The sequence below is a fragment of the Malurus melanocephalus genome, unplaced genomic scaffold (genome assembly GCF_030028575.1).
Source record: "Malurus melanocephalus ecotype Western Australia unplaced genomic scaffold, MMel_1.1 scaffold_15, whole genome shotgun sequence".
NCBI classification, from domain to species: Eukaryota; Metazoa; Chordata; class Aves; order Passeriformes; family Maluridae; genus Malurus; species Malurus melanocephalus.
Window position 1 is genome coordinate 1,365,709 of NW_026623247.1, and position 27,378 is coordinate 1,393,086.

General features: G+C 35.7%; 1 protein-coding gene across 1 annotated transcript in view; it reads right to left on the reverse strand.

Annotated features, from left to right (window-relative positions):
* Positions 1 to 18,955, reverse strand: part of CNTNAP4 (contactin associated protein family member 4) — a 197,539-nt gene extending 178,584 nt beyond the window's left edge. The window contains exon 1 of the mRNA XM_057384683.1: positions 18,626 to 18,955. Coding sequence (XP_057240666.1) covers positions 18,626 to 18,716 — 91 coding nt within the window. The 5' untranslated portion in view covers positions 18,717 to 18,955. The remainder of the gene's footprint in view (positions 1 to 18,625) is intronic.
* Between the last annotated feature and the right edge of the window lie 8,423 nt (positions 18,956 to 27,378).

Consider the following 27,378-nt stretch of genomic DNA (forward strand, 5'->3'; position numbering starts at 1 on the left):
ACACAAAACATGAACAAAACAGAGATACACAAGGGAGATAGATAACAAACCCGTATTCCCCAGTATTTCTATATAATTTTCAATACTTGGTGCACTCGCTGAAACATACTTYAAAAGAGGTCAAAACCATCTTTATGTGTTTTAGCATTTGAAATTGAAGACACAATGTTTTCTCCTTTCAAGCCATAAATGTTTACAGTCCGAAAGTTTATAAAAGTGCAATTCAATTATGCAATAAGTTTACTTCCTTCCTTCCTGTGTTTTTATTCAGGGTTGAGAAGGCACTATGTTGCTATGGAATATTAATCTTTTTCTCTAAGTAAAAGGACAACCAAGCAAACAAACCTTAAATCAAGCAGATAAATACATGCTCTGATGATATTATCAAAGGAATATATAACAAAGGGAGAAGTAAGCACATCTTATACAAGTTATCTTAAGASACTGAATAAAGACACATGTAATGTAAATCTCTGGCAATTCTTTTTCAGCTTAAGTCGTGAGGTACTATTACAATACTCATATTGTTGTCTAAGCGTTGTTTGAATTTAAATGGTAAAAGTACCCTAAAATTGGGAATGAGCCAAAGTAATTTTCATAAAACCATCATTATTTTTAACTGCTTGTATTTATTCAAAATAATGGGMCATTACTGTTATAATGCAGCACAATTTAATGATTTTCTTTTAATTTTAGACACATTGAGAGAAGTTAAAATACAAACATAGCGTTTTCCCCTGCTTCATCTAGCAAAATGCCTATATATTGCTATATTAGCTATTTAAAGTTATGAATGTATGTTATTTCAAGATTACAAATGCAGAGACTTACATTAAATTTTCACACTTTATGAGATCTACGCAAGATTTTGAAAAGGCTTGAGTGTCATAAATCATTAACTCTTTAAACCAAATCAAGAGTTCCTAAAAAAATCTCTATGCAGAAACTTGAAGGAGAGACATATTTTAAGTATTTTTAAAAAGGGTGTTTAAACAACTGATTACACAACTAAAACATTTCTCCTGGGTACAACACATTTTGGGTATTAAAATGAACTTACTACTATTAGATTTTGGTTGGTGATGGTCTAAATTTTACTAGGTTTTTTTTTATTAAATCCAAACCATTTTCTTCACTTGCAGTAGCTCAAATACGTTACTTGATCTAACCAGATTAAGAAAAGCAAAAAAAAGCTAACAGTACAAAATTAAAATTGATTGTTACCTCATAATATAGTAAAAAGCAAACATAAAATGCATGCAAAGTATTTCAGAAGCAATAATCCCAGAAAGATTTCCAATACTCCTATTATTTAAGTATTTATCAGCTGTTACTCTCTCATGATGAAATTTAAGAATTAATTCTGAGTACATGTGTATCTTTTAATATCCATGCTTCTGCATATCAGTATCTCTAACAAGTACAGACATCAATGTTATTGATAAGACATTCTACTTTCCACTATAAACATCTCATTTCTTCTGGAAATATGAAAATAACTAGGTTTAAATGTGAAATTTCTTTTCTTCCCCACAAACACAATATTAGCTACTAAGTTATATAAAATTTTCTCTCAAAATATTTTAGAAATGTGACTGATGATCAAAGATACTGAAGCACAATGCATAATGTGAACAAATGAAAAAAAAGAGTCAACAGCAGTGCATTATAACACTCTGTTCAGAGGAAAGTCTGTATCTCTGAATTCTGAACACCTGACACATGTTACTACAGATACAGATAAAAGCGCCATGAACTAATCTAACAGGGTGAATTAGAAGTGAAAAAGTGGACAAAACTCTCTGTAGCATCAATACAGAAGGGAGAGGAGGAGAATGGTAGAATTGATACAAAATTGGCAGCAAAAAAAAAAAAAATCTGTAAATCTGACTTCAATAATACAAGAGACTTTATAAAAAATCTGAAAGGAAGAATATTTAAGAAAATGCGGTAAATTGAAAACYAGATCAAAAGGAACAAAGGTTATCTCATGCAGATCATGTTGAAGTAATCTGTGGTTTTCTATGACAGGCAATTTTTAGATTGAAAAGCAGTGGCTGATTTTATCTATTGTTATAAAGGAAATTGCTACTCATTCATGAGTACATGAGAAAAGGAGCTACATGCTGCAGAAAGACAGGAAAATGGCAACGAGATACTGAGAAGGGAAGAATAAAACCACCAGGGAATTAATGATCACGGAGTCAAGGCATTCTTTAATTTCATTAAGACCATGAAATAAAAGCTATAGATATGTTTATGAATTCATCTCCGTTTACAATTAGGTGTCATCAATACAGAGCAGAATCAAGACATCAAAASAAAGAACTGGATGATGGCAGTGTAACAGAGACGGAATGGAATCTGGCATCAGAAAATACAAGGTCATGTACTTGACAGGAAATAACAAGAATTTCAGCTCAAGTCAGAAGCTTATTAGATAGACATGACTGAAGTGTACTACTCAGTCATAAGATGACATAAAATTACCTACAAGTATGAACAACTGTGAAGAAGCTTAAAATTTATCACATTCAATTGTTGTCTCGACATGAAGAATTACAAATCCATGCCCCAACCCCAATGATATGGATATAAACAATTTACTGTAGGCCAGTCCTAGTGGATAGCATCTCATCCACAGCCCTCAATCATTTGGACAGACAAGAAAGAAAAAGAGAGCAGAAAATAAATCACAATTTTGTTCAGTCTGGATTAAGAGACTTACAGAAAGGTAAAAAAAATTCCTCTCTTAAGGGTCATTTTTACATTTTCCATTACACATTCACAAGGAACAATAAAGCAGTGGGACAGAAAGTAAAATCCACTATTACTGATTGCCTGTTCTCAGATGAATGATAGACGTCTATTGAAGTAATGACACTATAAAGCAGTAAAATACATGAGCCAAGCCTCATCTTATGAAACAGACAAACCAAATTTTTAAAAATGGACYTTTGAATGAAAACCAACAGCTTCCACCTAATGTTTATTTGAAGTTTGCAAGCTCACTTTAACTGAGGGCCATTGAGGAGCATTTGGACACTCAATCCCAGGAACTCCTGCTTTGTTTAGATTGCAAACACTGTCATGTTTATGTGAATATAAGTAAAGCTATTCAAGCTGCCTATGTGAAATAAAGAAAAATACACGTAATGCACAAGTACTTCCTTTCAACTTATTCCTGWAGTAGAATATTGCATAAAATTATGATGAAATCTTTGAAGGAGAAATAGAAAAMAAAAGGAAAAATATCATGATTACACTCCCTTGTCAGCAGAGCTGAAATAYTGTATTACAATAACATTGCAAAAGAATCATCATAAATACCACATTTTAAAAATTGGTTTTAAAGAATTAATAAGGCCTTTAAGGTATAATTTAATTTTCAATTTACTTGCAAAATAGATCTTGCAGTCCAATAACTCTTTTTTCAACAAGAAAGATTAGTTTGAAAAGAATTTGCCTTCATGATTATGAGGCCAGCCTGCTTTGTTAGCTTAATTATCACGCTTATCATTATRTTTTTAGTAGACTGAAAAATTTGTATGAGATATCTACTGTTGTGCTCACTCAAACTATAAATAAAAGGATCACTTTAAGCTGAAGACCATATCTTAATCTTGGCAAACACTGAATTCTCAAAGATACAGTAGATAAAACAACTATGGGTTCTTTTTTGTTCTGAAGGGTATGAGTTGTTTGACAGATTTTTTTTTTCTCTTGGCCCTAGTTTCTCAAGTCTTTTTTCACCTTCCTCAATGAAAGCAGTCTTTGCACAGAAAGGAAATCCCTTGCTGGACATTTCTATTTAGGATGGCCTTCTGCTAYTTCTACACACGGCTATAAACATCACCATGAAGACAAAACGTCTGTGCTGCGCTGCATGTCTAACATTGTAGGTCTGCTTAAAGAATCGTTATTCACCTTTAGAGAAAACAAACTGAACAATTTAATAAGATAGCATAGTGCCTAGAAAAACACTGCATTTCATTATTCCTTAATGAATTTACCTACAATTAAAATAAAGCTCTTCTTGTCATTCTACAAAATGCTCCTGCTCTAATTACTTAAGTATTATCTATTCATTTTMTCTTCAAGATTGTGCCTAGTTATAATATCAAACCATGTATTTCTTGTTGTTAGATCAATAACTTAAACTTATGGTGGGGGCAGGTGGAGTGGTGAAGGAAGCAGYTGTTTTGAGGAGGTTAAATGAATACAGAACTATCAGAGACATACATTGAAGAGGTTTTAGCTGCTCTTCTCCTTTGACATAAATCATTGTTTTCACTTTGTTCAATGGTGTCACATAAAATCATTAAAACTACTCTCAGAGAGAGAGAAGAGATATTAAAATGAAGCTTTTTGTTATTTGTAAATGCAGAATGTGAACTCAATACACAGCAACTTYGAATGATGCACCTGAAGAAACCCCAGAAAACATTTGTGCAGGATGTTTTGCATTTGTAWTTTTACTGTGAAGGTATATTAAGATCAACTCTGAAACTTACCCTGAAGAGTAACAATAGATATTTTCTTGATCATCCTTAGGCAGGTTCTGAATTGATATTTGTAATTAAATTGCCTGTGTTCTTTGTTGCATTCATGAACGTAATTATGCATAAACATCAATAGAAAAACCAYGTTAAAGATGAGCATGAAATAAAGGTCAAAGAGAGCTCTGCAGTATGAGYCACTTTCAAAAAACACAAATCTATGTCAATTTAATTAAAAGAAAGCTTAAAGTCAGTATTATTTAAAAATAACAAAACTCCACCAGCATATAAATCCTTTATTTTTAGATTTGTGACAGTTACAAGAGCAATCTTGCCACCCTAAAAAATTAATTTATTTTATGTATAAAAATATTATGAAGTTCAAAATATTCTTGTTCAAATTATGAAAAGTTTTTTTCTTAGTGGTTTGCCATTTCTGTGGTTTTATTTTCTCAGATGTTGCATTACCTGACAATACGATCAATKTTGCCTAGTTTCCCAACAATACAACCTATTCTCAAACCAAAACCAAAACAAAAGCTAAGATGCACAATCACTGTGAGATTCAAAACGAGGGAAAATCAGGCAATATATTCTTGCTCTTTTACAGGCGCTGATGTCAGCTAGGCCCATGCTGAAGTCTTTCCTTAGACAAGGAATGAGGGCCCAGAAAGACTTAAAATCCTTTAGAACTGCATGCAGATTTTTCATGCCTTCACTGAGATAACTCATTAAGTGGCTTTGTTCTCTTCCACAATAAGAAAAATTAATTCTTTAAAAAAAAAAAAAAAAAAGAAAATCATTGGAAAGCCTTTTTTTTATGCGACTGTTTGGATGCTGGAGTTACATAGAAGATATACAATATCTAACTTCAGCATAAAAACTACATGAGGCAGCAACACTGTGCATGTAGTGCTGGCATGAACAAACAACTTTTGTGAGTAAATCCATTTGCAAACACACAGAAGATGAGATGTTACAGATTATCAGCAGCACACAACTTTAGTGATTACCRGGCTCTACTTTTCTTATGAGTTATTGCTTCAAGTATTCAAATATATGCATGACATCCAAGCCCAAAGGATCCATCTACTCATATCTCTATGAAAACTGCATATTTCTCACCAATAGTAAGAAACAATGATGAGCAGGGTAGCCAAGGCTTATCATGGCAGCCAAATCACATGACAGAAACAGACGCAATTCCAACTCTCGGAGAACTTCTCAGGGAAAAATGTGAGGCCAAGGTAAAATGAAACAATTGAGCATCTGAGTTTCTGATGCCTGCAAAAGGGAATTGAGATAGTTTACAAAATAAGAGTGTCCCTGACAGACTGGTTCCACAAACCTTTGTTTTGAATGATCATGCAACATTATTTCGTAATTCAGCAAACTTCACCATAACTGATTCAGTTTAAAAATAACTAGTGCAATAAAAAAAAAATGTATTTCCTGCATAAAAATGTAAATATTTCTCAGCAAATGAATCCATTTTCAAGTTCTTAAAAAATCTGGACCAGGAACCATTGCTCAACTTAATTTTCTCTGAAAACATAGTAGACTAAGACATGGGCATCTGTGTTTTGCTCATGTCCACATTCTACATCCTGAAACATGGCACTGAGTTGGGTACATGAGCTGTAATTTCTATTTTAACATATRAGCCACAAAATCAGACTGCTCAAGCATAATAAAAAAAAAAAAAAMAAACCAGTATCTTCAAAGCTATACAAGTACAAGAATGGAAAGGGGACATTCAAATTTTAACATCATCAGTGGTAAATTTGTGATGAGGAAGGCTTTAGCTTAGAGGACAAGAAGGCCCAGCTTCAGAAGGGATGAACGAGTCTGGGAGCAAGATTGCCAGATACATAACTCACAATTGTCTTGTAGCAACCCTGGAATACCAGCAAGGTCTCTGGGTCCATATTTGGGCAGCAGAACAGGGAGAAGCTGTGGACTCAAGGGTGGGCTGAGATGCATCTTTCAACCACTCACAGGGCTGGTACTGGGGTATGGGCACAAAAGGCCCTCAAGAAGCATCTATGTAGATTTATTTTAGAACCACTTAATAAAGAAGTATGCTGCTCTGAATTCTGTTGATTAATTATATTTTTAAAAATATATTTAAAAACAAACATGATTTAATTGCCTTGAGGGATACAATAAAATTTTCCCAACAGTAGTTTAAGAAGACCACTTACTATTATACAAAATGTTTTMTTCTGAGCCTTGCAGTTAGGCTTTGAAAATAAAATTTCTGTTTAGTCTGAAGAAATATCACAATTCTTCTTCCATAAAAACTCCCTATTCTAATACAGATAATATTGATCTGGCAGGATTTCTTCTCTCAGTGATGCTAGATTAATTGCTGGAATGATGACAATGAATTCCTTGATTAGAAGAAATTTAAGTGGATCAAGATACTATCTGTCAAATATTTTTAGGAAGAGATTAAAAGATACTATAAAACAGAGCACTATTTTTGCTCCAAGAAGATAACATAYGGAGTGATTACCACCCACTGCTATTTACAGAATATTTACCTGGTTATGTTTTATGAAAAATTGCAGTTTAACCAACATCCAACATTTTAAAATGCCTGAAAAAATATTTTGTACTAAACAGTACCTGATTCTCTGACTGAAATTGTCCATTACTGCAAATGTGGTTCTAATATGTTTTCAGCAGTGGGGTTCCAAAGTCAGAGGAAGGAACACCATCTCCATCACTGCTTTCTCCCACACATAGCTCTTTAGTGGCAAGTAGCAGAGTAGGAARAATGACAGAAACATTTAAAAATTCTCATTAGTATGGGTATTTCTGGTTTATGATTAAATTAGTTAAATTTATCCAGTGTGAACAACTGAGAAAAGGACACGTCCATTATGAGATGTTATTTTCTAAATGCACATCTACATTAATTAAAGCCACAAAAATAATATAAACAACCAAGTATCTATGGAATCAGTAAAAGACAAATCAGACAAAAAAAGAAAAAACACATGAACAAAAATTCAGGTGTGAAAGATAGATCCCTCATTAAAAAAAAAAAAAAAAAGTTGATAAGGGATGAAATCGTTCAACAAGATACTGACACATATAACTAAAAAGAGCAACATGTAATATGAACATCATGTTTGTATCACTGGTAGAATAATGTCTTTGAATCTATAATATTCAAGTATGCACAACCACGCACTGAAACTTGACATAATTTGATTCTTCTCAACATACGTTTTCAACACCTGCGGCATTATCTTAGAAACACTTCCACTGAGACATTACAAAAATATATTAGAAACATCAAAACAGAGACTACTCTCTTCGGTACCTCCATCACACATRCACACTTTTACTAGAGGTGAGCGTCAGATCAGAGAATTCTCTGTTAGAATTTCTCAATCTGTCCTTTTGTAGAATACCCACGGAGAATAWATTACCGCCTTTCCCAAGAAGCAAAATATTGTCAAACTTCTATKTAGTCACTGCAGGGATAGAAGAAGAGACATATTTGCCACAGTAAATTCCCAATCTCCACCCACCCTCTCACCGTGCCCCAACGTGTCACAAGATAGTGAAAAAAAATCTTGTTTTCCACCAGAGTTTCCTAAGCATAACAGAGATAAAGTTCAGCATCACTGTGAATCCATGACTCACCCATCACTCTAAATTGGGGRCAGTCTGACTGGGTATCTGCCACTTCTAGACTACAAAGAGCAAACTTGCAATGAGATGTAGACAATTTGCAAAGGGTTCAAAAATAACAACTCTTCATTGCAGACAGCACAGAAATGTGCATGTGGGTACTTGAACATCAATCTTCCTTTTCCCCAGTGTGTACCTCTTAAATTCTTTATTTTACTGTCCATAGAGAATGAGTCAGAACACAGCAAAGGACAGTTATATAGCTTAAATATGATCTATGAGATAATGATTGTTCAGAAAATTCAAAACAAGTTGAGTAGAGATGGGGGGTTTTGGGAGCCATTGGGAAAGAAAGGGGAAAAAAAGAAAGAAGTCATCATTCCCCCATACACATGAACAATATACAAGGAGTATATGCTAAAAAATTATAGCCCATAAAATAAACTTACACATTTCCTATCATATCTGAAAGGATTCTTCAGGAGAATGCTATAGCTACCTTTAATCCGTCACCTGTGTCTATGACACCTGAGAGTTTTACACTTATTTACTGTTATATGCATCACAAAGTTTATCCAAATATAAAAGAAYACCAATAGTTTCTGACAGTAACAGCAGGTTATCAAAACCAAACAAAGGCTTGGTAACTGACCACTGAATTCCTTCTGTATTTCATTTTACTGGAAGTCCGAACAGTATTTTCCCAGAACTGTGCCTTGGTCAAAACCCTGTCATAGTCTTCTCCTCTGCCAGGCTAACCACTGTTACCTAAATATTCCAACAGTACATTAGGAAMTGAGATAACAAAGTACCATGGCTCTGTTTTTTCCTGTTTTGCAGGGAAATAAGCTTATTCACTGACATATATGTACATTTACAAGCACATTTTATATAAGAAACAAATATATTAGGAGTAAAATTATAGGTTTATATTTGCAAACAAATTTAATGATAAACCCWCCTTTCTGCAAAAGGTTGGTTCATTCTCAGTCTTAATTACTGGAGGACAGGTCTACTCGCTGAAAAAGTACTCTCTGAGACAGACTTTGCTTGAGGACAGAAATGCAATCTTTAAAGGGTATGGTGGAGCTCCAGAGCTTGCTAACATGGTGCAACTGAAAAACAGCCCTAAAAACTCCACACTCAGACTGATAAAACTGAGAGTTTACTGCAACATACTTTATCAATTGGAGGGCACAGCTCAGCAACCTCCAGTGCGCTCCATTGCATCCAGACAGTCCTGAAAGAATTTAGTTTTAAGGGCTATTTCACCCTTGAAAATTAAAATCAATCATCTTGATAGTTGCTAAGAAAAAGTTACCATTGGCTCAGAAAAACAGCAGTAATTTTTCGCTACAGGCATAGAAATTCCCCAACCAGGAGAATTAGCTAAAATTCTAAATGTATTTTTCTTCTCGTATTTATTTTTTGTCAAGTGGGACAAATGAGTAATTCTTGTTTGTTATACASTTGTGTATCTGAGTCCTCCAAACAAGACATAATGAAAGGACTGGCACTTACAAAGGAAATAAAGAGACCAGTTATATTCAAACTATGCAGCATATCACTGTTGAATGAATATTCAGCTCATTCTTTCTAAAGCTTTTATTCAATATTTATTTAGGCAAAGCTCCCATTGATTTCCCTAGGAGCTTTAGTTATAAAGAATAAGGACAACAATATGCAGTGCTTTTTTTAAATTAAAACAAAAAACAAAGTAAAACCAAAACAAAACAAACAACCCCTACCCAACAGTTACTAAAGAYTGCTTCTTCTAAAAAAATAAGGGTAAGTAAATCTCACCAAGATTACAATACTATTGCAAACTAGACTGCTGCATAGCAGATAGGCATGCTGTCACTGATTGGAAATTACAGTGAGAGCCACAGCTTGCTGGCATGAAGCATGAAAGGGCTTCCTATTCTGAATAGCAARTCTAGAGTCATCACTAGATGCTGGATGGTAGAAACACTTTAAAGTAACCATGAAAGTACCAGGATACTTTTTATTTGTTTTATTATTGTTTTATGAAAAGAAATGCTGTAGGATTCTGGTATTTTATTTTTTTTTTTATGATAGAGACTTTCATTCTATGCTCTTTAGAAGAAAAAAAATTGCAGGTTTTTACAAGACTGGGGTTAAAATGTAGCTTTAATCACAGTTTATCAAAGGGGTGGAAAGATCAGACTGTCTCAGGTGGATAGAATASTCAGTTTCAGTTTATTTAATTTAATGAGATTGCACTTCACCAGAACATTGGAAATGGGCAAAATCTCTATTTCACACTTTTAGGGGTGAAAGAGAGTCTCACTGGTAGAACATTTCCAGCTCCTCACTTAGTCCCTGCATTTTGTCTAGGACTAGCAACAGCAGCAGGCTTAACCCCAGGGAAATCAAGAAGAACCTGTGTTACCAAACACAGAAAAAGGAGACTCAGGGAATAGCAGCAAATATGAATGAGTCACCAGGTATAGCTGGTGATTACTGTACAAGATAGTCAGTACAGCTTTGTATACGTTTTTCTGACACTTATTTACAGTAGAACATTTTGATGAAACTGGAACCCATCTCACCTAGAGCAGATGTCTACAAAGTGTACAGACAACCTAGTTACTCAGAGTCAGTCACAATCAGCAGTGAGACAAATTGCACTTCTATATTGGACACCGCCTTTGCACGTAATTTCTTCCTTCCAATTTTCTCTTAACTCCTCCATATAAGATATACATATTTCTTTCATATGACTAAAAAGGGACTCAGATGCAAATATCAAAGTTCCAGATTTTTAATTTCAGACAAATTCCAATTTTCCTGTCTCTGCAGAAGACAGAAATTCGTCATGTGTCTCAAAAATAAGTCATATTTGCTAATGAAACAGTGAAAATCTCCCTTCTTCTGCTCCTATATATTTTTCTTTCTAATTCCAATTATCTTTTAGCTTCAAATTATTATTTTCTTATTAATACTCTATAGCAGTAAATATGACCTGATATCTACCACAATTAGTAATCCTGAAGAAAAACAAATTTCCCCTTCCCTCAAAATATAAGATAGGTCAAAATATAGGTCAAAATTACTCTCATAATTATAGACTATCCATGCTGAGCACATCCAGTCTAATATAATTGTAGATRCAGCAGAATACTGCAGGTGAATTAAACCAGTGTTTCAGGCTCCCTGTGTGCAACTTAGAGCATCACTTTTGCAGTGCGTGTTCCCCTCTAAAGGTTTTACTTTTGCAGTCTTGTTCCGAACCTCTGCTCCAGGTCTTCTTTAATAACAACACATTCTGTTTTCTCTCCTGGTGAGGTGTATTAGGTWACATGGCATCTGAGTAAAAATGTTTTTTATACCCTAATGTATTTTGTAACCACMTATTTTATGAGACTTCTTTTGTTCTTTAGAATTTTTTTTTAAAGGTATTCTGTCACAATCACTTTGAACAGGTCAAGGCAATACAGAYGGGGATTTCTTGTAGCAAATTTTAAACACAAYCAGAAAAAAAAMAMMAAAAACATTTATAAGTGTTTTTACAAACAACTAAGGTTTTGGAAAAAACTTCCTACTTAGATTTAGAAGTGGATAGAGAGACATCTGAAAGAGAGCAAGATCTTCTTCAGCTATTGGCTCAAAAAAGAATGGTATGTTTTTCTCTATCCTTTGAGACTTAAAACCCTAGAGGCCGTTTTCTTGACTCATTTATTAAGTGAGTACAATATTTAAATAATAATTCTGTTGTTCCTAATTTTAATCTACTTAAAATGATGTTTCCAAGATTTCAATCGCCTTTCAAACTATTGCATTGAAAATGCTAATTAAGTAGAATGCAGTATAGTTTTTACCTCCAAGTCCATCCCTCCTGGATACTGAAAAATAGCGCACAAATTTGTAGCAAACAGTTAAAACTTTCTTCTGAAGAGCAAAATAACTGGACACCAACTCTACACTGTGCTTCACATATTTAACTCAAGGTTACTGGCATAGACTTCAATTGATAACGATGACCAACGGAATATTCTATATTCTAYAGAGTATAGCATTAGCCTRTAATGGTATACTCGCATATATATAGAACACAAACACATGACATACACGTAAGAATGATAAAATACATAGACATAAAACATTGTAGAGGTAAAATTTCAGAAAACCACAGCCGGGTAACCATAACGCTAAAGCGGTACCATTTTTTACAAACAAATAGAGCAAAATACTTTCATTTTGACAGCATGATGCTTTTCGTATATGTTTTATGCTGTCTCCTAAATTTAGTAAGACAGCTCTTGCTACAATGATATTTATCTAATACATATCAGTATACTGAGAAAGACATCTCTTCTTCARTTTTTAGTCTAGAAATCATACATAGGCCCTGACTGCCAAAATTACAAGTTATAAAGAAATTTTATATGCAAGAACTACCAAATCATTATACCAGAACACTGAGWGCAAAATACAGGCAATTGTACAGAGACTTATCATAATCAGTGTTATGTCTATTGTTTTGTTTTTTCCATCTCTATTCTCTATAAAATAATAGAAAATTGAGAGGAAAAAGCAAATTTTAACTTTTCACTGTGAAGTAAACACAATATGCACTTCTAGAGTCAGTGACAGGCACAGACACGATTAATTTTAGTACTTGTTATTTCTTTACCGTTTTAAAAAAATTGCCTGGAGTTTTCTAGGAAGGAAAGCCCTTTGAATTAGTGATGTATCTCACAGCTCCCACCTCTGTTATCACCTTGTTAGTTGAGAGCAGCTAACATTAAACATTAAAGAACTGAGAAGCAGTTCTAACTTTCCCACAAAAGAGAGGTCTAATCCTATGTGATACAGCACACTAAACTCCCAGATCTACAAGCAGCACCATTGCACAGGGGGTGAAAGGGGGAAGGAGGAGGGAAGAACAGAAATATTTGAAAGTTTAATGCTTCTTGACCYTTCAATTCTTCTTAGATTTGCTTGTTTAGAGTGGGGAGGCAGCAGGATTGAGAAGGAAAAGGGGGGGGGGGGGGGGGGTGGGATACTTGGCCTATTTTTAATCAGCAAAACCTGTTAGAATGTGAGATTGTTGAAGTTCTTTCAGAAAATGAATCAGTAGATAGAACAACGGCARTATATTGTATGAGATATTTGCTGGTTTTGGCTGCAGTAGAGTTAATTTCCTTCACAGTGGCCGGTATGGGGCCGTGTTTTGGGTTTGTGCTGAACACAGGGTTGATAATACAGAGATGTTTTTGTTGTTGCTGAGCAGGGCTTGCAAAAAAGCCAAAACATTTTCTGCTTTTTGCACTGCTTCCATGGCATGGAAGTTGTGAGTGCAAGGGAGATTGGAAGGAGACACAGCCAGGACAGGTGACCCAAACTGACCAAAGTGATATTGCAGACCATATGGCATCATGTTCAATATATAAAACTAGGGGAAGGTGGAGGAAGGGTGAGGGGGAACATCTGGATGGTGTTTGTCTTCCTAAGTCATAGTTATGGGTGATGTGGCTCTATTTCCCTAGAGATATCTGAACACCTGCCTGCCAATGGGAAGTGGTGAATGCATTCCTTGTTTTACTTTGCTTGTGTATGTGACTTTTGCTTTTTCTGTGCAGAGAATCACAGAATTCCACAACATTCTGACCTGGACGAGACCCACAAGGATCATCAAGGTCAACTCTTCTCCACCCACAAGTTTTCTATCCTTTTTGTACCCTTCCAGTTAGCTCCCTGATCCTGCTGGTGGGGGTGTGAGTGGCTGTGTTGGGTTTGATTGCTGGCTGGGGTTAAATCATTACAGTGTTATAAATATATGACAAACTGTGGATTTTTTTTCTAATGCAACAGAGAAATACCCCRAATGAATATTAAACTTGAGCATTATGCCTCATATACAATGACAGAAGCCCAAGTGATTTTGTGAGACATTGGCAAATCGGCTTAGTCAAAAGTTGTCTTTCTTGTGGATGAACACAGATATACGCTTACACCTTCCTATGYAAGAAAGAAAGAAAGATAGCAGAATGGCTGAATATTTATGAAGAGATGAAGGAGTTAGTGCTTCCTCTGAAACTTCCAACAGGCATTTAACTAAAATACAGTTTATCCTAAACCACGCAGCAAATGTTATTACCACCACTCATTACATAATTTACATATAACCTACTGCATTTTCTTCTTGTGGTTAATTCTATCATACTTTGAGAATGTCATTGCTCATCTCTCACTTTCTTTCAATCATGACTCCTTCAATCATAACCAAGTTTGCTCCATCCATCCTGCTGAATGGGCTCAGGAACAACCGTATTCATGGGAATTTTAAAACCTAGAGCAATGGGATGTAAATTGATGATTATACTCAATGTAATCAGTCCAAGGCTGTTCTGTGAATTCTCAACCTTTAAAGCCTGAAAAAAAATGTGATAGATTTTTCTACTGGTATTAGTTTAGATTTGATGTTGATACAAGTTTTTGATGTTAGTGTACAAACAACATGCCAAATATACCAGAGATGTCTGTAATGTTTTATTCATGTAAATAATTGCCCAGAGATGGCTTGATCTCTGATGAGATCTCCATTGCTGTCTCATAGCACAGACAGATAATAATAAGCAGAAAATAAATATTAATGAGGCTAAAAGAAAATTAAGGAAGTGACTACTTTCTCCACCCCTCCAGTTCACATCACCCACAAACTAACAGTAAAAGACATTTTACATCAAACTTTTTTTGATAAACAGAACTTTAGTATGTTTTCATGTAATTCCATAAAATTGTCAGTTAGTCTACGAAAGTGTTTGGTACCAATGATTAACATCAGAATGATATTATKTTCAAAATTAATATACATTGTTTTCCCTGTAGCAAGTAATCCCTTCCCCRGGGATAACAGTTGTACAATGACTTGCATCTGATAGTGTAATCAAGGTATGCGTTCACATAGTCCTCTATTTGGAAAGTTCAGCTTCATTAACAGTCATTCTCTGTCAGCTGTAGAGAGGTTCTCTAATCTAGCATTAACAAGAAATTACAGATATATAAAATAAAATCAACAACAAAGTASAAGTAGTACTAGTAGTAGTAATAGTAGTAGTAGCAGTAGTAGTAGTAGTAGTAGYAATAGTAATGCATTTRTAGTAACTGATCATTGTGATCATCACAGCACATACCTAAAAATCTGAATTCATAAAAGCTTCTGTAAAACTGAGGCGTTTTAATACAGAAAAGTAGGTATACAGAAGCGAAAATTAGCATGGAAACTCCCCAATTCCTCTTTAGTTTTATTCACTGTAAAAATTAACCTTAATAATTTTTAGTCACAGCTGACTTGATGTCTATAGAGTGTTTAATTATGTTTTGTGCCACACTTCAGTTTTAGAGAGTTAAAAAAAAAAAAAAAAGATACTGCACCTATTGAAGTACCAATTTCTGGCAGGTCCTCAAGGGATGATTTAGTAACTCTCTGATTTACAACAGTAGAGACGGTTACCAATAAAATAAAAATGTCTTATGGCTCCAGTGGAAAAAACTTACAGCAGTACTTGCTTTAATCTTTCATTTAAAACTCACACTTGACCTTATACAATTACTTACTAAGGCTGTGCACTTCCAACTTCTTTCAACTATGTTGGAAGTGCAATTCTTTTGGAGGAAGAAAGCATATGAAAGCTCTAAGCAGCACTACTACAAAACTTTTAAAATATTTGAATTTTCAGCACCAATTATTACTTCTCCTGGTAGGACATGCCACTTTTAACTTTCAGGGGAAACAAACCACTAAATGAGACCCAAGAAATAAAATTTTGTATTTTAGATGATAGGGTCTGTTAGCTCCAGACAACCTAAATAGCTCGAAATCATTTTACTCAGATGAGGAATATTGTGATTTAAGAAAGAACTAATTTGAACACACTAATTTTTGATACAAGAAATTTGCTTGGTAAACTTGACTTAGCAACATTAGAAATGACACTTCAAGATGGAGTTTAAAGATCTTCACCCACTTGGGTGTTTTCTTATTGAGAGATGGCAAACTTAGGTATTCAGAATCTATTAATGCAGAGAGAGACATAAATTAAAACAAGAAAAACTGATTAATCTCGAGTAAAAACATAAAACCCCTTCCTATTCTCTTCGATGATTGGCAGCCTACGGAAATATCTAGCCATCAAAACTGATGGAAGAAAAGCAAACTTTAAATTAATGTATTTAACCATGTTTTGTAAATGTGTTTATATACATTAATGCCAATACCAGAAGCACCAGCTGAAAAGGACTCCAATTTCTGGTTAACATCACAAGAAGAAAAGAGTAAAGAAAGTTCAGGTAGGTAAACAATGGGTCCTGCATCGATTTACCATAATCGGTAATTTTGAAAAACCTTTTCTGCTGAGGTAATTTTATGAATTGTAGCATACTAACAGCATTYGTACCATAATGCTTCAGATGTAAACTTTCACTTCTAAAACTAACTCTCCTGCAGAAATTTGCAATATATAAAGGTTTGGTTTTGKTTYTTTTTCCAGATAGATATTGAAAATGAACAATATTCATTAGGCTGGCCAAGTTCTCTTCATAGGTTATTGTTCATTGTTTAATTTAAATAATTTAATTTATTGTTCCCACAGTAAGTTTCCTTTCCTGCAGCATGGACAGATTTCTTGTATTTCCAATTCAGATGAGTGCTTTGACATAGGAATTAGGACTTATTCTTAAATAAGAACACTATACATTCATAAATATTAGCACATATGTAAAAAATCTGTTTATTCAATTCAGCTACTTGACACTGTAATGGATTTTGCCCTGTTTTGGGGATGAATCCGAGAAAGCCAGTAGTAAATGCATTTCATACTTGATTTGATTTATCCTTCAGAATCCTGTATTGGAAAGAAGCTTGAGCTTCTTCCTCAAACCTTGCTTCCTAAATTGTAAGAGTGACCTCTAGTGCTTTACTGGTCTGCTGTGCGATGCAAGCCTTTTTTTGCAATGGTTTTAATATGCCTCCCTGTAAGCGACTGATTTAGTTTTGTGCATAGTGCCAAATGCTATTAATGTGCAATTCAATTATCATGGTCTTGTGAAAATGGATGTATTCATAAACTGTACAATGCAGAATGATGAAGAGAATTAAAGCCGTGACTGGATTGCAGCAGGATGTTTAACAAGAGGAACTTAGTATTCATGTTTAGGGCTACACTATGCACTTGAGTATCAAATGAGATATCATTACTGAATGACAGCACAAGATCATTTTGGTGCTGCAATGTGAATGTCTGGCTCATGGGAGCATGTTTAGTTTACAAACCATCCATATGCAAAACCCTAGGCTATAGATCCATTGAGCACTTCAAACTTCTCTGCCATTGCTCAAATCTTTCCAGGGAGCTGTCCCCTGCCAYTGGGATGTAAGGTTATTCCTGAACATTCCTCCTTGCTTTGGCATGCACTTTCTTCCCATGGAAGCATAACTCCTGCCCTTCCCGTTCCTGTGATACACAACCACTGCCTTTACAGGAAGGGCAAAAAATATGTTCAGTTCAGGTTGTGAACATCTGGCATTTAGGCTACTGCCCTACCATAGAACACAAAATGAAATCATTCAGCTTGTGAAAACCGAATCAAATGKAACAAGAATAACTCAGTTTTACTACTGAATTATTACTGAATTATCAGAGCCCTGAAAATTAGCTTGTTAATAAGTTTTTTCTTATTTTTTTAATTTAAAGATAATTAATCTAATTCAACACTGAAGACAGAGATTTTCAGATATACATATATATATATACACATGATTTGCCTATTTGACTCCTAGAGAGCAGATTGTCTTTAAAACTGTAATCACGGTCTTAATTTTATGATACCACCCTACTGGCTAACTCATTAAAAAAAAAAAAAACAAAAAAACTTTCTGTTGGAACAGTTAGCATTCTCTTCTGTAGTCATGCATGAACAATACTGCCTAAGCAATCAATGCAGAGACCTTAAAGTCTTGCTATCCACATTTTTTCTTGTTATGTTTCTACTGCTTTTGAACTGCACTGTGATTGCCATTAAAGTTGAGTGCCAGCTTAATCCAGGAGATGCAAATACTATCTTTCAAAAATTTCAACTGCTAAAACCCACTACACAATAGAAGCACTGCACAATAGAAACGTGCCATTAATTTCCATGTAAGACACTATTCCCTGGAAAATGCTGCACTTAAAAAGAGAAAACAAAATTGAAAATAGGGTTGAACATGCATCCCTTAGCAAAACGCTGCTTTCAGGTAGTCTTATACTGTAAGCTTTACACACAATATTCTATAGACTCATGACAAAAATCTATAGGAAGATTTTAGAACATTTTCAGACGAGCAGCTTGCTGTCATGGTTTCAAAGCACAAATGTTTGTCTCAAAAACTGCATTTATTCTAAACACAAATAAATATCCCAGAASTTTTCAACACACTCGGGATTGAGTTTTAAATCATATGCAATACTTACATTTATTCTCTGCCAATGCCATGTGCCGGCTATGAACAGAGAGGAGAAACAGCAGCTTTAAGAAGATTTCAGTGACAGAATCCATGTTCATTGAGGCACCCAAAAGAACCAGAGTATTCGGAAACAGCTGCTCTGTACTTCAGTTCTGCTCCTGCCTCTTCCCACTGCCTCTCCCTGCCTCTTYTCGCAGCGCTTCCCAGGGGCCAGACACCTCAGCCCAATGCGCTCCGCATCTCCAGGCACACGCAAGCACACCGCCGGCTCCGCTTCCCCGTCTGGCGGCAGCGATCCCTGAAGAGCAGGAGCGACCCTCTCGCCGTGGCTGTCACGGAAGCACTGGGGGCTGCGCTGGCAGGCTCCGCACCCCGCCGGACACCCCTGGCGGCGGCAGGAGGCAATCGCCGAGCGGATGGAGCGGAGCGGAGGGAGCGGAGCGGCCCCGGGGGGACGCGCGATGGGCGGTGCGGCCGCACGGAGCGAACGGAGAGGAGCGGGCTCGCCACTGACCGCCCTTGCTAGCCCGGGGCGGCGTGGGCAGCGCTGCCCGTGCTGCTGCCCAGCCTTTCTCAGCGTGACTATTTCTCTTCCTTTCCTTCAATTTTTTTTTTTTTTTTTTTTTTTTTTTTTTTTTTTTTTTTTTTTTTTTTTTTTTTTTTTTTTTTTTTTTTTTTTTTTTTTAACACTTTCAGCTGCAAAAGCGTTGCAAGTTCTGCTCTCTTACAGGAAAGCGTTTCGCCTGTAGGAGAGAACCTAAGCCTGCGAGTAAAATGAGCAGCCTGCCTTTACTTGAGGAGTGAGCGCAGGACTGAATGATCGACTGCCCCTCAGAAAAAAGGCACCACCACTGACGCTGGAGGGTTTTACAGCTATTAATACCGGCATTAAAGCATTATATTCTCAACTCCTAAGAGTAAACACCTATAATATAAACATACGATTGCACCTGACTTTCCCAAAACAYTTTAGCTTCCAAATAGCCACACAGAGCGTCTTGCTTTCTATGTTTTCAGAAAGGGGAAGCTGCCTTAAAATTGTGCCATTGTTCGTACCTGGGAARCAGCTTCATTTGGGAAAACACTTAAGAGGAATTTTAAGCATTATATTTAAACTATATCCTAAAAGTGTGTGGTTTTGGTTTGGGGGTTTTTGTTTGTTTGTTTGTTTGGAGGTTTTTTGAAAAAAAAAAAAAACTTAATTACTATGCATGCTAACTATAAAAACAGTATTTCTCAAGTATGAGAAGTTTAACTGCCTATTCATAAACTCATGACATTAGCGAGGGTRAAAGCTGCATTGAGGGACCTCATCAATAGCCTCATCAATGCTGCTTCTGCAGTGCTTACACTGTTATGAGTTGTCTTTATATTGGAGACAATATAAAGAAAATGCTATGACAATACACAACAAAAGGACTTTGTGACTATGAAGTACATAAAAACCAGACTTAGTGTTTATAAACTCAGCCCAGTGGTCCATTCCTACTTCATGTGAACTATCTAGCAAGTCCTGTGTAACCAATGGGATTTTCCCCATCCAGAATGATACYGTTGTCTGAGGGTTAGACACTAAATAGTGTGCTGCTGAGTGTCCCTCTTGCATGTTGCAGAGCCCATAGTAMATTGCCTTGTAGACTGATGTCAAGATAACTGTGGGATAGAGTTGAAATGTTGAGTTGAATCAAGCTCCTGAAGCTTCTGAACTTTAGTTGCTTATTTAAAACAACTTACTCAGTCTTTGAAGGATGCTCTCATTAACCTACAGAAGAGTAAAATGTGTTTTGRTTTCATGCTACCTATATCAGACTATGTTAGGTGTCACAAAAGCATATCAGCTCAGCCAAAACACTCAAAAAAAAAAATAAAGGCAGTTAATACAGGGTTTTGTTACARTCTTTTAAAAATAGCAGGTCAGCATGATTAGAAAAAAAGGCCTATTTCTAAATTGCGATATTGAGTAGAAAGGTTCAGGTGAAGTTAATAATCTATTATGCAGCTGGTCTCCCGCTTCTCCATGTCAACTTTTATTTGAATGAAAATGCATGGAGAAACTGTATTAAAGATTATGTGAATCATAACCTGCCTTCCAGCTCTCCTAAATCATCCTTTAAATTCTAAATTCTGTTTCCAGTTAGTATAACTATAGAGTCACTTATCCAGAAGCTGGATTTCTTTTCTATATAGTTCCTTGAGTTAATATTGACCTTCTAACTAAATTAATATGAGCATAAAAATGTTCCATCCAAATGTGCTGCATCCCATCTCTAAAGAATATCCCATGAGATGGTCCTTTACTCTGCAGCTAGACAAAATTTCATGCTTAAAAATAGGACAAATATCACATAAAATCTTGGCAAGGACTTTCAATGTAATGATGTTCTTTAGGATTAGCWCTAAGATCCCCAGGGCTTTGAATTACGAAGAATTATCATTCTGGTAATGTAATGCAAATTCAGTAAAAAGGCCAATGCCATTGTGAGTAAATATTTGTCTTACAAAATAGCTTACAATCACCATAAAGGAACATCTAATGGACAAAGGTCACAGGATTTTGCACTCTTTTTTTTTTTTTTTTTTTTTTTTTTTTTTTTTTTTACTGAGTTGCATGCAAATATACACATGGGTATAATGTACTTTTATAATTATGGAAAAGACAGTCTTAAGATAAAATCATATGCCAAAATATGTACATATGTTTCTGTTTAGACAGACAGTATTACAGAAATCTATACGACATGTATCTGGAATATCAAAGTAATCATCTATTTATCCAGGGATGAAACYACGGTATCTAGAAAGTGCATAAAATAGCATAGCTTGACTCACCCGAATATTGCAACCTCCTCTTTGCTTCTGCATTATATCTCCCTCCTGCATCTGTGAAATATTTCTGCTCACATAATCTTATCTCTATATTCCAGCATGTCATTTGCCATTTCTCTTCCATGCAGTGTCCAGATTTTTCAGTAACTTCTGAGCTTTTCTTTGGGGAACCAGATGAGTCCTACTATTTCTTACAAACCTCTTTTCCTCTTGTATTTTTTTTTTTTTTTCATTTCCCCCACTCCTCTAGTGTTTTGTTTTTCTTCTCATATGTTGCTTTTGAAATTTATCCCAAATAAAAGAAAAACTTACTAATTTTATTTATCTTTGAAATGTAACATTATGACCAGGATCTTTCCCAGCTGATCTTCACATATATGTTCTTTAAGAGGCCTGCAAGTTCCCCAGAACAACTGTGTCTTGTGACAGATTAATCCTTACAGCTAAAACATCTGCAAAATTAAGTTGTTCAAAACTTGGATTAGTTGATCTGGGTATTTCCAGCTTTCATTTAGAAATGAAGGACTCTGTAATGAAGTCGTTTTTCTTAGCAGACAAAAACTAATATAAATTACTCCTCTTTAAAATGGTTCTGACTATTCTGTCTAAAAGAAGAAACACATTTAAATTAATGCTAACCATATTCCTGATACAGTYCAGATCCTGTGATCTATTTATCAATTGTGAACTAATTTTAAAAAGACAGTTATAAGCACTTGCTTGTGTTTCAGTACAAAGTCAACTTTACAACAGGACAGTGTTTTCAGTGCATCATTGTTATTTACTACACATTATTTAATAACAAAAAAATAMTAATTTAGTTGCAAAGCACAAAATTAGAAGTATTAGAAAAGTAAATAGYATCTATTAGTCTGACTGAAAATATTTGCTTTATTGGTTGCCAGTAAATTCTTTATTCAAAGACATCAACCAAATTAGAAATTAGCTATTCACGTATTACCTTCTGCACCTCACCTTTCACTAATTCAGTTTCATCAAGCCCACATTTACTATCCAACCAGCACTGACACTGCAATGTTATTTCAGGASACTAGAAGATAACATTTTTAAACGTTTTTGGCTTTCTTTTCCTTTTTTCTTGGTCCTCTCATCTGCCTCATGGCCTTGGTTAACCCTCCTTCTAGTGCCACCTGCTGCGGTTGTGTTGCTATTACAGGTTTCTCTTTACAGCATCTACTCCTATAACGCAGCTGGAGAATGTATCTTTTTAATGCAAACGGAGCTCTTTCATGACCATGTAAAATCTGCTTCCCAATACTATTCCCAGCCCTGCAGAAAAGCACTGCTGTAATTGTCTGCAGAGACTGCAGAGAGCAGAAACTCTCAAAGACAAATATAAATCAAAAATAAATGAGCAGAGACGCAYAATGCCAGGTACACTAATAATGATATCTGTAATGTTTTAAAGCTATTTTTTAAAGAAAAAATAAAATTCATGTCTACYTAATACTGCTGCAAATATTTTCTGAATCTTAGATCTCTATAGTAGGTATGCCATAAAGTAAAAAAATATATATATTTTCAGAAATAAGGGTAGCATAACTACTAGTCTTAACAATGTTTTGGGGTTTTGTTTTTTTGGTTTGATTTGTTATTTTCCAATAGGGTCAGGATAGCAAAGTTTTTCTTATTGCAAAGCTGCAAGATTTCTTTCAGGCTGCGTTTGTTAAAAGGGGAAGGGATGGAAGCCATCTGTGTATGGCTCATTTTACCACTTATTGCACCTACACATGTCTTCATTAAGGATTTAAAACCTTCATTAAGGATTAAATCCTTCATTAAGGATTTTATTTTTTTTTCTCGTGTGAGACACAGAACACAAACCAGAGCAGACACTGCTCTATGAACCTACAGAAGAATTCATGCCTTTAACAGAGTTGTAAATCTGGGTTTGAAGGTTGTAACAAGATGTGTGCTGCACAAAAGTTTATTTGCTGCTGCTGTCTGACCACTCAGGTTTTTCACCTGAAAGGATGCCATGAAAATCCCAGGGGCAACTTTTTTTCAGGTTTTGTGAATATACTTCCTCTTAGCCCTSATGAATCTTCTCATTTCACAGTCAAGAGTTTTATTATTTCCATTGTAAACACTSTATGTATGTATTCCGAACACAAGAAGTAAATACAGGACATTGGAAAATGAAGTTATACATGAAACCATGGAATCTTGAAGGTTGGAAAAGACCTCTAAGATGATTGTGTCCAACCATTGCCTGAGCTTAGACATCTGTGCCATTAAACCATGTCTGAAAGCACGACATCCACATGCCCCCTGAATTCTTTCAGGTATGGTCACTCCCTCATTTCTCTAGGAAGACTGTTCYAATGCCTGACCACCCTTTCAGACAAGAAATTAKTCTTAATATCCAATATTAATATCCAATCTGAAGCCTTCTGACACAATTTGAAGCCGTTTCCTCTTGTCCTGTCTCTTGGTTGCTTGGGARAAGAGATCAACCCCCACCTGGCTGTGTCCTTCTTTCAGGTGGTTGTGYAGAGTGGTAAGGTCTCCCCTGAGCCTTTTTTTCTCCAGGCTAAACAGCCACTCCTCACAGGATTTGTGCTCCAGACCCTTCCCCAGCACTGTTGCCCATCTCTGGACACACTCCAGAACCTCAATGCCTCRTAGAATGGAGGGGCCCAGAGCTGGACATGGTTTGGAGGTGTGGCCTCACAGTAAATGGGCACAATCCCCTCCTGATCCTGCTGGCCACACTGATCCTGATACAAGCCAGGATGTCACTGGCCTTCCTGGCCACCTGGGCACAGCTGGCTCATGTGCAGACCAGGACCCCCAAATCCTTTTCTGTTGGGCAGTTTTTCAGCCTCTCTGCCCCAAGCCTGTAGCACTGCCTGGAGTTGGTGTGATCCACATGTAAGAATCACCTCTTCACTTTGTTGAACCTCCCCTTGTTGTCTTCATTCCGTTGATCCAGCCTGTATACATCCTATGCACAGCATTCCCACACTCCAGCAGATCAACACTCCTGCCCAACTTGATATCATCTGCAAACTTACAAGGGGTGCTTTCGTTTCTCCTGTACAGATAGTTGATACAGATTTTAAATAGAAYTGACCTAAAATATTTTTACAAATATTAAATGCTTCATAGTGATAATGTAAGAACTGCAATAACAACAGCAAAACAAGAGCAACAGCAATAACAGCAACAGCAACAAAACAACAACAGTGTTTAGTAAATATTTTTAACACTTCTCACACGTGACATGGGTAATTTTTAAAAGGATATTATACATATGCATAGAAATAAATGTTTTAATAATAAAAGGAACCCAGATAACAGCATTGAAGGACTTTATGCTGAGGTGATTTTGTTCCTGATCAGCCCATGTCTTGAAGGATAGAATATCTAAAGACATGGAGATTAGAAAGGCACAGTGAAGTCATAAAATATAGTATGGACTTATCAAAGGCAGATCATAGTACACAGAAAGCTCATACTTCTCTTTGATATCTGATTCCTTCCTAGAGGAAGAATATAAATTCTTGACATTGGATGCATATGAATATGATACTGTTATGATGTTTCTTTGATAATATAAAATATACAGGAGATGGTAAAGCATATGTGCAATGAATCGGAGGGAAAGACAGTAATGGAAAGGGGAAAAAAGATATCATTTAATTATAAACTTTGYTTAATGTATTCGTTTATGATTACAGTGCAAATGGAAGGAACAGGATTGTGGGGTTTTTGATTTGGGAGGTTTTTAGGAAAACACAGTCAATGTAGCAAAGGTGTCACACATAAGCACAGAAGGCCTTCACAAAGAATAAAAGTTAGAAGATATGCAACAGTAAAATGTGCAAGAATGTGCAGTATCTGAGGTTGATATTGATGACATCCAGTGTAAATTAGTTCTTTATTTGGAAGGACATGATCCTAGCTGAATCAGCCAACTCTGAGCTGAATATAAGCTTAGCTTGGAAAATAGATCAATTATAACCTGCACGAGGAAGGTATCTGAGCTGGGAATGGAGTGAGAGCTAAAGGTCTGAGCAGAAATGAACAAGGATCCAGAGGCTTGCTCTCCTGTGCTGTTGTACTGCTGTACTGTTGTTTAGAAACATGGATTTGAAAATCTTCAAGAGAGGTAAAGAGCCAAGAATCCAAGATTGTCCTGGATTGTGACACCAAACACCAGATGTTCTGCAAATCTTTTCAAATACAGCAATAACTCTTGCTTCCTTTGCCAAAGGAGTCAAGTAAATCTTGAGAGTATGGGCTGTGACTTCTACTTGATATGGGTTCCTTTAATTGTAACAGAGTATTAAGATTATTTTCGTACTTCAGTGTTTTTGATGACTAACTTCGATCACTGCTCACTGAGTGTTTAGGTTGGTGCAATTCTCACTCGCAAGAAGCATTCTCTGGGCATCAGATAAGGAGCTTAGTTGCCTGGCTGAAATCTGGAGATTTCAGGCACCTGAGTCAGGTGAAGCTGCCTGCTGCAAAGGGGTTTGCTATCACCATGCCCAARGATATGGCTACAAAGACAGATGCAAATAAGGCTACAAAGCATCCAGCCTGGAGCTATCTTGTGTCTATCTACCCAATATGAGAAAAACAAGCCCAGGTCTGTATGTCTCTGTTTAGGAAGATATTGCCTGTTTTTCTTTGTATGTCAAGCCTGGATTTCGTTGCCAAGAAAGCAGGAGTCATGAAGCTCTGATTCCATAATGAGCCTGGGTTTAGTTCGCTATGCAAATGACAAGTCTCCTTGAAGYAGAAATATACTCTCCTTGAAGAAGGGATATTAGGAAGGTAAACATGAATAAGTTGTTTATGTAACATTTCTTCAGACTGTATTAAAAAAAAAGAAAACAACTTTACAAGACTTTAGTTACAAGTAATTATTTCATGTTCAAAATCTATCAATTCAGGGCAAAGCAGTCAAGTGTTTAGTTGTTATACAACAGAAGATGTAACTTACACAAATCTTATTTCCATCATGTTAGGAGAAAAAGGCATGTAATATGTCTACTCTATCTTAATTTGTGTGAAATTTTTCATTTGACAAGAGAATTAGGATACAAATCTCGTGGTTTGTTGAAGCAATGTGTAACAGAGAGATAATACGAAAGAAGAAAGTTAGTRAATAGGTTTCTGCAAGTAGAACAAGATCAAAAAACATGAGACTCAGCTTTTTAAAAAATGTGACTATCTTTGAATTCAATGGGCAGGTCTCACCTGCACTGTCAGCACTAAGAGTAAGCTGCAAATAGCCAATGTTTCATTGATCTGGACTGCATTTTACAAACCAGGGTCAGACTCTACATACTGTAGGTTAACTGTTGCTGACATTGTTCAATGCATACACATATACACACAATTCTCTGAAGGGAAATTATTTATTACTTTTTTTACCCCCCTGTTCAGGTATTATTTTGCAGGCATCAGAAAAGGAAAATCAGTTTACTGTATATGTTCTTATTTCCTTTTCCTTTGTTATATGTCTATGGGGATTATATCCAGACAGAATATTTTGCATATATATATATATATATATATTTTAGTTATATAAGTATCACATGATAAAATGAGCAACTCTCAATATTTAGTAATATAAGTATCACCTGATAAAATGAGCAACTCTCACAACTCTCAATATACCAGCATCTATCTGGTAATTTGATCACAACCTCTTCAAGGAGTAAGAGTGCTTTGTAGGTGTGTTTTAGGTATGTAGTCTTTATTTCATTGTGAAACACACACTGAGAGGAAGCGACTTTTGGGATATGAGAAGTGACAGAAAGATTAGCAACCACAGGAGTATTCTCCCCATTCACATCAGGGAACAATCCAGCTCTTGCAAAGGCAGTTTCATTCTGAATGTGAAATGAGCAATTGTCTTGTCTGATGCTCTTTTAGATAAAGCCAAAAAGCAAAAAA